The sequence below is a fragment of the Styela clava genome, chromosome 12, assembly GCF_964204865.1.
Source record: "Styela clava chromosome 12, kaStyClav1.hap1.2, whole genome shotgun sequence".
Lineage (NCBI taxonomy): Eukaryota > Metazoa > Chordata > Ascidiacea > Stolidobranchia > Styelidae > Styela > Styela clava.
In genome coordinates, this window is record NC_135261.1 from 19106883 (window position 1) to 19122274 (window position 15392).

Here is a 15392-nt window from a genome sequence, read left to right on the forward strand (position 1 = left end):
TAAGTTCCAGAATGACGTGGCTCAAATCTCCTCCAAGATCCAGGAGATTATTAGCAGGCTGGAGATTTGTGAAAAGCAACAGGACGATTTAGAACAATACAGCCGAAGAAACTGTGTGATTCTCCATGGCTGTAGTTCTGTGCCAGAAACTGAATACCATAAGTTCGAAGACTTGGTAGTGAAAACTCTCAACGACAGCCTTAAACCCAACCATCCTATTGTGAACACTGACATTGATATTACTCACAAATTAAAATCAAGATCTCCGAAGAACCCCATCATCATCAAATTCGTCAGAAGATCAACGAAGAATATGGTGTATGGTAGAAAAAAAGAACTCAAAGGCAGCGGATTGTCCATCACTGAGTCCTTGACCCGTAGCAGGCTCAAGCTACTCAGCGCTGCCAAGGAAGCCTTCGGAAAACAAAAAGTGAGCACAATGAATGGGATTATCTACGCTTACCTAGATAAAAGGCGAGTAATATCTTCCTTAAATGATATCACTACTCTCTCTCGTTCCCTCTACTCCAAGGCTGCTGCCCGTTCAGTGGGACCAACCTCAAGACGGTAGCCTATGAGCAGCGGGGAACGATTAACTCATTCCTAATCTCCATTTTTCTTATTTAAATAGGCTAGTGCTGTCTAATCAATGGTTCTCCATCTTTCAAACATCTGGAAACCTATATAGCCAGACTAGATATTTGACTTATTTATTCATTTTTATTTTTACTTTTATTTTGTTGTGCCACTGCCATGAAAACTAATTTAAAATACCCATGTAGAAATTGCCACAAATCAGTTCGAATCAATCAAAAAGGTCTTTATTGTGACATTTGTTCTTCTTGGATACATTTAAAATGTACCAATATTTCTGGACAACAATATGAAAACCTTGAATCTGAAGCTGATGAAATACCTTGGTGCTGTTTCCTTTGTGAAATAGACTGTATGCCATTCTCTTGTCTCTCTGCTTCTGAAATATCTGAGTTATTTGTTCCCCTTCATACAGAAAAAGCTGAAGCCCAGGCACTTGCCAAAATTCTTGATCCTGAATACCTCAACAAACTGTTTCTTGAACCAGCCAATACTGATACTGATGAATTCAACAACATTGATAGTGTTTTCTTGTACAATTGCTCAAATCAATATATCTGCTCCAGTGATGTCAATGCCCTTAAATTCAACGACAGCCTTAAACTAAGTGGTTTCATGACTCTCTCCATCAATATCAGATCTTTAGCCTCTTTCAAAAACTTCACAAAATTTGAAGCACTAGTTAATTCACTGAATTGTAAGCCTCATGTAATTGCTGTAAATGAAACATGGATTGTATCTGGTACAAATGGCCATTTCAATGCACTGGATGGCTATGTTTTTATCTCTAATAGTAGATCTCATCACCGAGGTGGTGGTGTTGGTCTCTACATTCGAAATGATTTGAAATACATTGTCCGCAAAGATATTACTATAATGTGCGAAAAGGTTTTTGAATCTATATTCATTGACATATCATTGGAAAATAAAACAATAACCTGCGGTACTATTTATAGATCACCACTAACTGATGAATTGAACAATGCTAACTTTCGGAATCTCTTGTCCCAAGTTCTCTCAAAGATGAACAGGTTGAATTATAATTATATAATGGGTGACTTCAACTATAATCTTATTGATGAGTCCAATATGAATACCAGCCTATTTGTTGATATTATGCACAACATGGCCTATTATTCTTTGATAAACTGCCCCACCAGGATAACTTCAAGTTCTGCTACCTGTATAGACCACATCTGGACAAACGTATATGATAAAAAAATTAACAGTGCTGTTTTAGCAGAATGTGTTTCTGATCATCTGCCGATTGTACAATGCTCTCTTCTAGAAAAGCAAATTCAGACCAGAATTGAAACGCTTTATCGCCAGTTTACTTCGTCCAACTTGAATACTTTTATGAATGAACTGAATTCTATTGATATTGATGACTTCAGCAGCATCGAGGATCCCAACACTTGCTTTGAAATTTTTTTTGAAAAATTCTCCACTGCTTACTCTCAATCTTTTCCTTACAAAAAACAAACAGACAGATCAAACAAACCTTGGTATGATACTGAGTTACGCAAACTAAACAAAGTCAAACAAAAACTTTATAAGAAATTAATAAACAATAAAAACATAAATGACAAGCACAAATTACAGTTCAATGAATGCAGGAACCTTTATACTCGATTGCTCCACAAAAAGAAATCAAATTATTACAAATCTAAATTTGCTTCTCACAAAGGCAACATCAAGGCAGTGTGGAAAACAATTAATGAACTTATTGGTAAAAATAAAACAAATTCTTGTCCTTTGATTGGATTTGATTGCAGTAATACACAAACTGCAAATAAATTTAATGAACACTTTTCCCAAGTGGCACAAAGCCTGCTTGACTGTATGCCACAACCAGCTGGCTGTGACAAAAATTACATTTCATATCTTGGGAAGCAAGAATCCTCATCCATGTTCTTAAGGCCAGCTACATCATTAGAAATAAAAAATATTATACGCGATATGAAGCCCAAGTCAAGTTTTGGAATCGATGGTATTCCATTCAAAATATTGAAATATGTTCCAGAACATATTATTGATATCCTGACATATATATTTAATCTTTCACTATCTAGTGGATTATTCATTGAAAGCTTCAAGACATCCAAAGTTCTTCCTCTCTTTAAAAAGGGTAGTGTTTCAGATCTTGGAAACTATAGACCTATTAGTCTTTTACCATCATTTTCTAAGATTCTTGAAAAAATAATGTATAGTAGAATGTCAAACTACTTTGAAACTAACAATGTTTTCCACTCGCATCAATTTGGTTTCCGCAAGCATCACTCCACTGCTATGGCTGCTAATGTTTTGGTACACAAACTGACCAATGCGTTTGAATACAAACAACATGCAATTGGAATATTTCTTGATATCTCAAAAGCTTTTGACACCATTGACCATTCCATCCTCTTAAGTAAGCTCTATCACTATGGAATTAGAGGCGTTCCATTCAATTGGATCAAGAGCTACCTTCAAGACAGGAAGCAAATTGTGCAATATGACAATTCATTCTCTACAAATATTTGTGTCATGAAGCACGGAGTTCCACAAGGATCTTTACTTGGCCCATTATTTTTTCTAGCTTACATTAATGACATGTCCAGGTGTCTGAAATCCTCTGAGTCGATCATGTTTGCTGATGACACTAACTTGATTCTTCATGGGGAAAACCTTGAAGATCTATTCACAGTTGCAAACCAAGAACTAACCAACATTCGTAGCTGGATGTTAGTTAATAAATTATCTCTGAATGCTAACAAAACTAAATTTGTATTATTCCATCCAAGCAAGCATAAAAGTGTGAGTTGTTCAAAAAAACTACTGCTCAATGGCAATGAAATTGAAAGAGTGAAAGAAATAAAATTTCTAGGAGTTATCTTTGATGAAAATCTGTCATGGAAATCACAAATAATGCATGTTATTGGTAAAACAAAAAGAAACCTAGCAGTTTCTGCCAAAGTATCCCAGTGTGTTGATCAATCAGCTCTACTAGCAATGTTTCAATCATTACTACTTAGCCATATTCGATATTGTTGTTCAGTCTGGCTTCATGGTAATAAAACACTTGTCTCAAAACTGCAGAGTATTTGTAATAATTTTTTAAGAATAGTTTTTGGTAAAAGAAAACGTGAAAGTGTAGAATCTTACTTCAAATCACTAAATATACTTAAGGTTGAAGATATGATGAAATTTGAAATATTATCTCTAGCTCACGACTTCCATAATAATGCGCTGCCCAATTGCTTTAATGACATACTTGTCAAAAATACCTCCAATCGAAGAAGCAGTTCTGATTTATTCGTACCTTTCATGAGTAAATCCGTGAGTCAGCATTCCTTGTCTTTTACTGGACCCAAACTTTGGAATTCTCTTCCCTTAAATTTGAAGACCTTAAAGTCCAAAAAATCTTTTCAAAAACAAGTCAAGTCTCATTTAGTTTCCAAATATTAAAAATTACTACTGGTGGTATTCGATGACAAAAACTTGGGACACTCCACACTTGCACATTATTGTTTTAATGAAAATGTTGAACAGCTATAATAATATTGTTATATCTTGCCACGACTTGGCCAGAACTAGTCCAGCACCAAAGAAATGGTATTGTGACATGCTTGAGTATATATATATATTTTTTTAAATATATAGGTAGCTAACGTACCCGGATGATATTTTCTTTAAATAACTGCACACATTCTATCACTTCACGCTCGTGTTTTTATCTTTTTCTAGCTGTGATGTCCTTATCATACACGCTTGGTCTTATGTTTGAGTGGTGGTATAAGGGTTGTAGATAGTACAATATTGTTCCTGCAAGGTTACTAATTATTGCAACTAGGCGAGCAGTAGAGCTATGTTGGTTTCTCCCCTTCAGATTTTAATTTGCTGTGGGTCATTGTAATTGGATGTGGTTTTTATATCATTTATGTATGCATGCGTTTTATGTTAGGGCATGGTGTTTGAGTTGACTTGTTGGCCAAGGTATAGATAGTAAAATTTTGTGTGTTTTTTGCATGGTGTGATAAATTTCTCTCTGTCCCAAGCAGAATGTCATCATAGATCATCTATCCATCGCTATACAATGACAATACATCCCATTTAATTAAACAATTATTTTTTGCCTGTAATAAATAGTTCAGAGCGTTCCCCTTCACCTAATCATTGAAACATCTACTCGCAGTTTTATTTTTTGTTTTTCAGGTTACTTCAAAGTGATTAAATGAAGTAAAACACATAAGAAAAAAATCAAAAAAAGACTCCGATATCCTGTGAAATAACAACCTTATTCCTATATCCTTGTCTGAAATCAATACCCAAGAATGAAAAACCTCACTTACACCCTTTGTAACCAATTTATTTCCACATCCTACTTTACTTAATTATAGTAATTTTAGTGTTACCGGTAACTTTAATTACTTACTACAATCTGGACTATAATTTGGCAATAATAGGCTCTAATTTGGGGAATGAAATGGTCTCGCCCACCTCTTCATGCACCCAATTCTGGCAACTTTGGTTGGGCAACTTGGCATTTGACTCCAACTATAATCAGCTTGGCAATATGTTTTCAATAGAATCTTCCTTTTATATCTTAATCAACGATTAGAAGATCGATCAATTCGGCAATGGCAATCATTACAAAAATATCAATATGGTGTGGCAGAAAATTTTTTTTTTCTTTTCTTGTATTTATTTATTTATTTTTTTTTTTGTTTACTGTATAGTATACCCTAAATTTATTGCGTCTTATTCTTACTTAAATAAATTCTCAGTGGTTGCGTGTGTGGCTGGTGGGTGCATGTGAGCGTGTGTGAAATAACTTAATAATTTTAGGTGAGTAAACACGTACCACTTCCTCTTGGCAAAACCTTCCATCTTATATTTTGTACGTTATAAACCTTATCTAAGGTTTTGTTTGCTCCCCTGATTTCATAATCAGTTTTTATTTATTTGTTTTTATCTGTCAAATGTATTGTTATGCTGATTATGGAGTCGAAATAAACTTATACTTATTATACTTATAGAGCGTCGAAAATTCTGTATCCTACAAGTTCATGCGAGAGAACGAAAGCGCCAACAAGCGCAAAAAACGTTGGTTTTATTTTTTAGGGAAACGTACGTAATTCGATAAAATTAGCTATGATGGAATATGTTTATATCAGGTTGTATAAACTAGTAAAATGAATAACCTGTGGCATGTGTCACAAATCACTTCAAAGGCATAGCTGTCTCAGCGGTTAGCATCCATACTAATTGCACGACGAAATAAACTTATTGTCTATTGTTTGTCTAATGAAGCGTTCTCAAGACACATGATTTCTGACCAACTTGAAAGTTAGCATGCCATATTTAAACTGTTTGTCATATTTTTCAGCAATATAGTATTAGGTAAACTGCAAAAATACATCGCATTTTATCATTGAATATTCTTTTAAAGCAGGGGTAGGCAATTAACTTTTCTTGATGGGCAAGTTACAGATAATAGGCTTCAGTACTGAGCTGGAGGCTCAATATGTCCATATATATGAAAAAAACTATGAATGAAAAACCGTTTATTCACAACAGCTAGTCCAACAACTTTGCTAACGTTTTTATAATGAGCACAATTGAACGATCGGGGTCATTATGACGTGATTATCATCGATATTCTCAACAGAAACATATATTTATAAAGACTATAATCATAATTTCAGCAGACAAGTGGGTCAGATCTGGCCAACGGGCTGTAATTTGCCTACCCCTGTTTTAAAGGATGCAAATAAAGTTCCATTAGCACAAGCCACAATAACATGTGAATTTCTCATATACTCAACTTCAAACCTTCCCAATGTCTATAAACTACAGAGTCTAAACATCAGTGACAATAGAAAAAACAGTTGTTCTCCTTTAATCATATAAATTGTAATTTACATATTCCAGAATTGCAATCCTGGGCCATTCATGATCATGACTTGAACCTGTGGCTCACGGTTGGTCATACATTCACACCATAGTTTGCTGCACAAAATATGTTGAGAAATATAAAGTATGATTTAACATATTGATAAATAAACATCAATTAATATTGGCTGTAATATTATTTCCAGCAGTTTAAACATCAACTTCTGTCATTAGGGCATCCAATTCCATTTCTGATTCTTCAGTTTGAGATTCAGGAACTGGTTGTGACCACTTCGGAGTAAATTCTGCATTTCCTTGACTAGGTTTCAGCCCGGTGGTCTTTTTCTCACCTTTCAAGAGCATTTGACTTTCATCAAAGTATTGGTTTGGATGGTTAAGTTGAAAACCTGCTTCATCAACTTTGTGTGTCACCTCATAGTATTTTGTACAAGCAATTTGATAATGCTGGCTTTTCATTAGTTTAATGATCTCGTCAATTGAGTCTTTTGGTATTTTATAGTGATGGAGGCGTTGTTTTAAGAGTTCTGGAGATGAGTGTTTGAAAGGGCAACCGTGGTGTTCACCAGGTGCTGGTACATTTTTCATTATAATATTCATGCAACCATAAGGAGCATAATTTGTTCTTTTACCTTCACGACCAAACATATGTCGGAAATTATAGGAATACTCTTTGTTGAATTTTTCTTCCCCAACTCCTTTACTAAATTCAGCTTTCCAGAATTTAATTGATTCCTCAAGAGTAACACCTATGCCCTTTAAGAAAAGTCCATACTGCAAACGAGCCCAGTGCTTATGATGATGAGTCTCACGCAAAACTTGATGCAATTGCCGCATACATAATGGAAATGAGATTTTAGATAATTCATCAATTTGCTTGATAGATACTTTGCCAGCATTTTTGTTTGGATCGTATGCTTCAGCAAGAGTGTTTTTATTGAATCCCCTAAGTATAGGCAAGAGTCTATCATCCTCTTCTAACTCAGGTAGTGATCTTGAAGTCTGAGCTAAAGCTTTAGATAGGTGTTCACGAAAACGTGTGCTAATGATGGATATCAACTCTGACTGTGGAACATAGGCATAACCTGAGTTGATAAACACACGACGTGATGATACAAGATTCAAAACATCAGTGAAAGGAACTTTATAAAAGTTAGTTGACTGGACCTTAGACTGAGTCATATCGTAGGATATCAATTTTAGATGCGCAGAAAACTTTTCTTTTTCCTCCTCTGAGATTGGATAATAAGTCATATCATTCAACATTAAAAATTGTTTGATACTTGACGTTGATTCACAATTAAATCGATATTTGAATAAATCCACCTCTTTTTCCAAAAACCAACGACGAAGTTCATCGGAACGACAATACGCCAGTCTGAGAATAAAGTGGGAAATGTGATCCTTACGACGCCATTCTAAATTCCTTTCTTCTGTATCTTTCGATGGCTCAGATGTTAATGTAAACCCAACATAATTTTTTCTTAAATAGTCTCCAAGTTTTTGGCAGTAATCTGGACTATTTTTGACATAAGACACTCCTAATGAATCCAAATAGTGCAAAACTTTTACTCTATCATATGCAAATGATTCAAATTCTTGGAGGGTGATGTTGCACATTGGTGGTCTGTTATACATCATTAAACCGTGAGGGTAAAGGTCATCAGATAAGCCATCCGCCAATCGAAGTCGCTTTCTTCTAGAAGCAGATGGTTTGGGTGTTCCACCAAACTGCATTTTTTAGGTTTTGAAGAAACTGCTATTACAATAAATACAAAAACTGAAAAACAAGCAACCATTATGGCATTCAATTAACTTTAACTAAAATCCATTTGGGTTGGTATAGTTCATTATTGCCTTGCTCAATTAAGCAATTCACATTTTTAACTGGACTCACTCTGAATATTATGGATAAAATGTGCATAGGATAAGGGTCTATAACAGCAGTGGGCAAGGTTTTTGGACCTGGGCCATGTAAGTGTGACACAAAAGTTACATTTTATGAATAATATTTACAGTGTTACAAAAGCAAAAGTGGAAAACAATAAGCCTCGTCTCAAAACTAAATTTAAACGCAATCCAAACAAATTCTTTGATCTATTTTTTACCTTCAACATCAAACTTTGGTGTTAGTTCTGTAGTTTAGTTTAGCAGCATCAGGTGGGCCAGATTGTATTACCCAAACACAAAACGGCACACTATACAAATCGGGTAACATCCCGTCCCTCAATATTGGTAATAATACAGTATAACGAAGTTGCGCAAAATACTACAAAAAAGCGCAATCTAGTAACGTCAGCATTGAATTCTTTGGGAACAAATAATCCGATTTACCAAAGAAAAAATTTTTTTACCGAAGCATTCGAGAGTTTTTAGCAAAAAACGGCAATTTTGGTCATGTGACAGCCGCGATTAATTTAGATTATTATTGAGACAAGCATGGCGCGATATGAAACATCTGACGTAGTCCCAGACGCCCCTCGTTTGTGAGACACAGAGGTTTGTTTTATTGAGCCAAATGGAGGGAAATTCTTGGAATTTGGATAGTGTGCTGTACTGAAACAGCCGTATTTGGCTGGAATGGGTGGTGGCTGACTTTGATGACCTTTGGCCGTATCGCCATCTCCCAATCAAAACAAAAATAATAAACTCTCTCTCTTGTCCCATTGGGTTTACCAATGTTTGGTCTATAAGTTGGGTCTGGTATAGTTTAGTACCACATCGACTTCTAGTTGGCCTGGCTCAACAATTTTTGCATATGTCAATCCTAACCCCCACCTGACTACGTCACCGAAAAATTACGTCATTCCGACGTCACAGTGGCGTAATAAGGCCCATCGAAGTATGCGGATGGTCGTCCAAAACGCGCAGACGATAACCCGAAATCGAGCAAGCGATTTCTCTCGTTTTCTCGTCGCAACGATCACGATAGGAGAGAGATCGCCGGCTTTAGCAAGTTCTTATCGGCGGCGCAGATTCCATTTCGGGCGATCGTAATTATACTTTGGCAATCCCTATGACGTGATGGTGACGTAATGGATGGCATAGTCAGGTGAGAGTTAGGAATAACATATGCAAAAATCGTTATGCTACGCCCACTGGAAGTACTTGTGGTACTTAACTATACTAGACCCTATAATTTTACCGACAAACTCATTGTGTGCTATCAGACTATTGATGAAACATTAGTGAGATTATACAAAAACAGCATTATACAATAGTCAGTGTGGTAAAGCAGTAAAGTGAAATTTACTACAGTAAACTTCAACTCTCGGCAGCTCAGCCTCATTTATTAAAAATTGATAAGTTCCTGATACCTTAATTTCTGTAAATAGTGAATTCTTTACAGTTGAACCGTCACAGGGCAGTAGGATCTACAGGTCTATAGAAAAAATGACTTCATCTAGTCATCTGGACTCATGACTTCCATACACATAGGACAGTAGGACAAATAATCATTAGATTGGCATTTTTAAGAAATCGGGAAATGGATACACCTGAATAAACTATTCTAACTTAGGCTTTATATAATGCATAGACTATATCATGCATTTTAATAATTTCAGAGAAACTCTGTGTGTTGAAAATATTATGTCTGTACGGTACAGGCGCGGCGGTGTGGCTCAACGGGCTAAGCGTTAGGAATACGCTCGCCACCGCACCTCTAATTACTCTGCGTGGGTTCGCAGGTTCGAATCCCATGCAGGGATGGTTATGTGCGAGAGGATTGCTGGACTGCTCGCCGTCGTTGGGTGGTTCACGTAACCGCTGGTCGGTTACGGCTTCCTCCACCACCAAGTAATTACTGAAATACATACAGACATTAGAGATGGGTTTTCGCACCATTTAGTTCGCACATTACAATAATTACACATTATAATAAATAAGATACAGTACCGGTACCGTACCTAACTCTTATCACAAATTCTTGAATTCTGCGTCACTGCTGTGACTTCATATTAGTGAGAATCTTTCCCGCGCAAACTATGGTTGTTGTTTACCTGACCCTTAACCCAAGAAAAAATCTGTAGATATTTCTCGCTCTGTTTTATAAGTTTATTTTGATTTCGGCGATACATAACATGCCTAAAAAACATACACAAAACAATGAAGAAGATTGGGAAAACTGGCAAAAACCTCTAGAAAGGGATGAAACATGTGGAAATACATATGCCAGTTCAAACATATTACACAAACAAACATATAAATAAGGATAAAAACACGAACGTTCATCTTTCTGGCTAGGGTTGGGATTTAGGGACTAGTTTTTGAAATCATGGTATCGGGATACCCCGGGATTGAGCCGTAAAATCCCGGGATTTTTTCGGGATTGAGTAAAAGATTGAAACAAGTTGCATCACAATAAAATCACATATTTATTTCATGTAATATCGACGCAGAAATATTAAAGCATCTAGGGTGTTATCGTTCATACGACTTCTTATTTTGTTTGCGAAAAATCCAAGGGCAGAAAACGCTCTTTCTGCCTCGACGGACGTGGGTTTAATTGTTTTTAGGGCAGCGTACAACTTTTCAAGGTTTTCAGGTCTCTTTTTGCTTGTTTCATACAGTACCATCTCTTTTTGAATTACACTAGAGCTCAGGTTGCCAGGTCGCCTGTCTTCTACTTCGTCATCTTCCACAAAACTGTGGATTACTCTGCTAAAGTCATTTTCTTTTCTTCGTCAAGAATTTCACTGTCAACATCAATATGCACAATGTAGCCCGCATTGTAAGCCTCTTGAGGAAATAATCTCTGCAAGATGCCCATGGCCAGAGCAGCAATTCTGGGCCGCTTTACTCTGTGCCCAAATTGATCCTGAACTTGATCAAGATAAGACGGACTTTTTAAATATTTCAATAGATGGACCAACTCAGCATTCCGCCGTTCTTCAATTCGTGCTTTGAACCGGTCTTTTAATGCCTGGCTGATTCCAGTTTTCTGATCACCAAGCTTCTTTAAAGTAAATGCAATTACTTTTTCTGCTAAAAGAATGTCTGCATCTTCACTGGAGAGTGTAACGCAACTTTTATGGGAGCAAGAGCATCACACAGTCCCTCGATAATTTTCATGTCATTTTCAGATAAGTCAAAATCAATATCCAGTCGAACTAGAGCCAATTTTACCTCTTTTCGTAGCTGATAGAATCTCTCTAGCATTGAGAGCAAACTGTTCCATCGGGTTTTGTAGTCGAGCAGTAGTGTAATTTCCTTTCCAAAAGACTTCAAGACAAATGGTTGAAGAGCATCATCATTTTTCACAGGCGACCTTCTGAATATTTTCACGATGTTTCTGACTTTCTTGATCAATGTGTCAAGGTTGGGAGATAAAGTTAAAGAAAATCCGAAATCCTCGCGTTGTTCTGAGTCGTTGTCATCTTCGTCTGAACTGTCACTGTGACAGTCAAGTTCATCAGAGCATACTGCGACCGGTTGCCTTTTGTATAACACGTCACAAACGGCCAAATGAATCGCGTGAGCAAAGCAGATCACATGGAGTGGACCCGTCTCTTTTCCAAATTTTACCATCAAACTAGCACCATCAGTGATTGTGGAAACAATAGCTGTATTCAGGTCGAGACCAAAGGAGTTTAGTCGATTACCAACTAAGTCGATTGCTTTTTGTGTGTCCATGCTGCCGTGGATGCGAATCAATCCCAGCGAATGAAAGCCACCTTGAAAATGACAATTAATGTTCATGTAACGACGATTTCTTGCGGATGTTGTAACATCAAATGTTATGGAAAAACGACCATTATTCAGTTTGGTTGCACAAAACTCTTCCTTGACTAATTTCTTGACGGTTTCAAAGTTTTCCATCACCAGACTACGAACACGTTTGTGTGATTTGGGCAGCGTATAACCATCAGTTTTGAACGCTTGATGTAGCCTCTCACTTTTGGCAATTTGATTAAATGTAAGACCATCCACTGCAGTTAACTGACCAACTAGCACCTCAATGTTGACTTTTTTGACTTGAAGAACGACTCAATTTTTCTGATCTTGGGATTTGGCTGATCCTCCATGCTCGTGCGAGACTTCACTTCAATCTCGTGCTTTGACTTCAAATGAACTATAAGTCCCTTCGTGTTCGACCCAGACGCTTTTAAAATTGTTTGGCACAATTTACACTTCGCTTTTTCTGTATCTTTGCAAAATAAAAAGTTTCTCCAGACTTCTGACTTTCTTTTAGCACTGACTTCTTCAAAGTTTGACATTTTTATTTTCAGTTTCCCAATCAACTCTGATTACGACCGTTTTTGCTTCGACTGTAACTCCAGACTTTACCTCCACACTGCAAACTTGTTGTATCTTGTCTGCATTCTGTACTGATTGTAACGTCAGACTGTGGTCTGTTCCAAACTTCATACTGAGGATTGTAAATCCCGGGATTTTTAGGAAATAATTGCGGGATCGGGACTGAAAAAAACAGTCCGAATCCCGGGATTTCCCGGGGTCCCAACCCTATTTCTGGCATCCAACTCGATGAACACACTGCAAAAAAATAGAAACTAGCAAATTACAATTAAAACAAATTCTGAAAATTACAACTGAAAACTACATATGGAGCAAAGTTATTGGATTACCAATTACAGCCTTAATAAGATCCACATGATTCTTTTAGAGTAGGCTTAAATTCAGATCAATATAAGTTATTGAAAATTTCACTCACAATAAACAAAAGTGTGCAGTATTTTTTCTCCTTGTTTTCTGACATAATTTTTTTTTTATTTGTGATTATTCATCTTGGGGTCATTGCCCATCATTTCTACATGACTGTGGATTTTGCAGCCTTGAGCAATTTTTTTTACGGCTTGATATTTGTATTAGTGTATTTCGTCAAATCTGTGCACCCTAATGGCGCACAACCTGAACCCTAACCTGTTACAATACTATGTTCAGGCTGTGCGCCATTCTGGTGCACAAACTACGGAAGCACCAAATTTACTAGGAAATAAAATCAATACCTTTTAGGTATTTGTTGAACCCAGCTTTGGGTCGCGAGTCGCGACCCATGTATATGGAAATACTGTTGAAACATATGCGTAAAAGAAAGAGTACTATTTCAAAATGCCCGCTATTGTTGCAATTAACAATACAAGCCTGCTAATGCAGTCGGCAGTGTTTTAAGTGGATATACACACGTTGGAGAACAGTCAATTATTTGTTAGTAAAAATTGTTATGCAGCGGGATGATAACGACGATCCGATAACCGATCAGGGGCCTCCAAGGAGGCCGTGGTCCCCTTGAAACTCTATCATAAACTAAAAGAGGCGACCGTGCTTCTCTTGTCTGTTGCCATGCTGTTCCTCGAATTCAGCTACAACAAAAAATTCACGAAAACGGGTTTTAGATTTTATGATTTAATTATTATTCTCGACAATGAATGATATACGGGTGGTAAATGCCAGGTTATTCCAACAGCATGATCATGTTTTGCAACTTACAACCAGTATTTTGTATGTAACTTTGTTTGACAGAGCCCCAAGAGGTCTAACTACAAATATCAAAAATGTGAGGCCAAAAAATTACACTACAACAAATCAAACACTTGTCAAATGTGCTGTTTTTACAATAGATAACAAGTTTACCAAAAAGCATTACATGAAAAATGGTAAAATAAAGATCAATTTAGCAATATATATCTACTTAGGACTTGGTGATATGCATCTGTTCATGATTTTATGTGTTTGTTTCGGAAGTTTAATGACAGAGTTAATTGCGGTTGCTGGGGATGTTTTAAAAAAAGATTGAATGGAAAAAAGTTTTCACAAAATGTCAAGGAGTGAGAGTAGTAGAGAAGTAGGAAAAATACTCTGTTATACCATGTTTTCTTCATTTAATAACCACGCGACAGACTTCTTCGATAATATACGCCGCAATTGCGAGAGGCAGAAATGCCAAGATGGGATTTCCTCGGTGACCGTACATTTGAACCCATGTACATTTGAACCCATGCGTATATCCACGGGTTCAATCTACATGCGGGTGCTAAAACCCATGGGTTAGGGTTAGTATGGGTTTAACTATCCGTGAAACAAAAAAAATTCCATAGGTGCAATAGCATACAGGTGCAATTGTCATGGGTTCAAATGTACGTGGGTTCAAATGTAATGGAACCGATTTCATCGCATTGCAAACCAATATTAGCGATTCTTAGATTTATTCGCGCATTCCCATCTGAACAGCGTGGAAAAGTTTATACCTATCTACACACTTGAAAAACTATGTCAGAAGAGCGTCATATTATCGAATATCAGTGAAGGAATAGTGCAATGGGAAAACACATATAGGGCGTAACTTTCAGTAATATGCAATCAAATGATATTATTGTAGAATATATATTTGAAAACATTTCGTCACGCCAACCGCAGTCCGAAACTTTTCGTCTCTGGCTGAGCTTAGATACCAATTGGCACACATGTAAACTGGTAAGAGGCACGCGATGGAACAGATAATATGAGTATTCATTCCTCAGCTGTCATTTGAGTGGGTACTGCTGTTTTTATTGCAGATGATACTAATCTTTTTGTATTTTAAAGATTTACTGGCATCACCGATTTAAGGATGTCAAGTGTTGGATATAAATAAATGCATAAATGGTTTGAATGAATGAAAAGCTGAAACTAGTATTCTTTAGAACAGCATACAAATTCTATGGAATGAAATCATACACAAAAGCTTGTCAAAAACCTATAGCCCAATAACAGGTGGAATTTGATGCATGTGTGAAATGTGTGTGATGTACTAGTGATCAAACTGTTCGACTCAACTATGTTGGCATAACAGGTGCACATCTCGGTTTCGCACACATACCTTCTATCTCCACTAGGATATATTAATTTGGCCAAAGTCAATGCTGCACCTGAAAGGTTCCGGTTCTTCCAAAAGAAAACGCGTTACA

The 15392-nt window shown here is 36.7% G+C and overlaps 1 protein-coding gene and 1 pseudogene across 1 annotated transcript; both read right to left on the reverse strand.

Annotated features, from left to right (window-relative positions):
- Window positions 1–5904: 5904 nt before the first annotated feature.
- LOC120329946 (DNA primase large subunit-like) lies at window positions 5905–8295 on the reverse strand. Its single transcript, XM_039396749.2, has one exon. It carries the CDS (start codon window positions 8221–8223, stop codon window positions 6679–6681), a length of 1545 nt encoding a protein of 514 aa, XP_039252683.2. The 5' UTR covers window positions 8224–8295; the 3' UTR covers window positions 5905–6678.
- A 2287-nt stretch (window positions 8296–10582) lies between these two features.
- LOC144430797 (uncharacterized) lies at window positions 10583–12783 on the reverse strand (annotated as a pseudogene).
- Between the last annotated feature and the right edge of the window lie 2609 nt (window positions 12784–15392).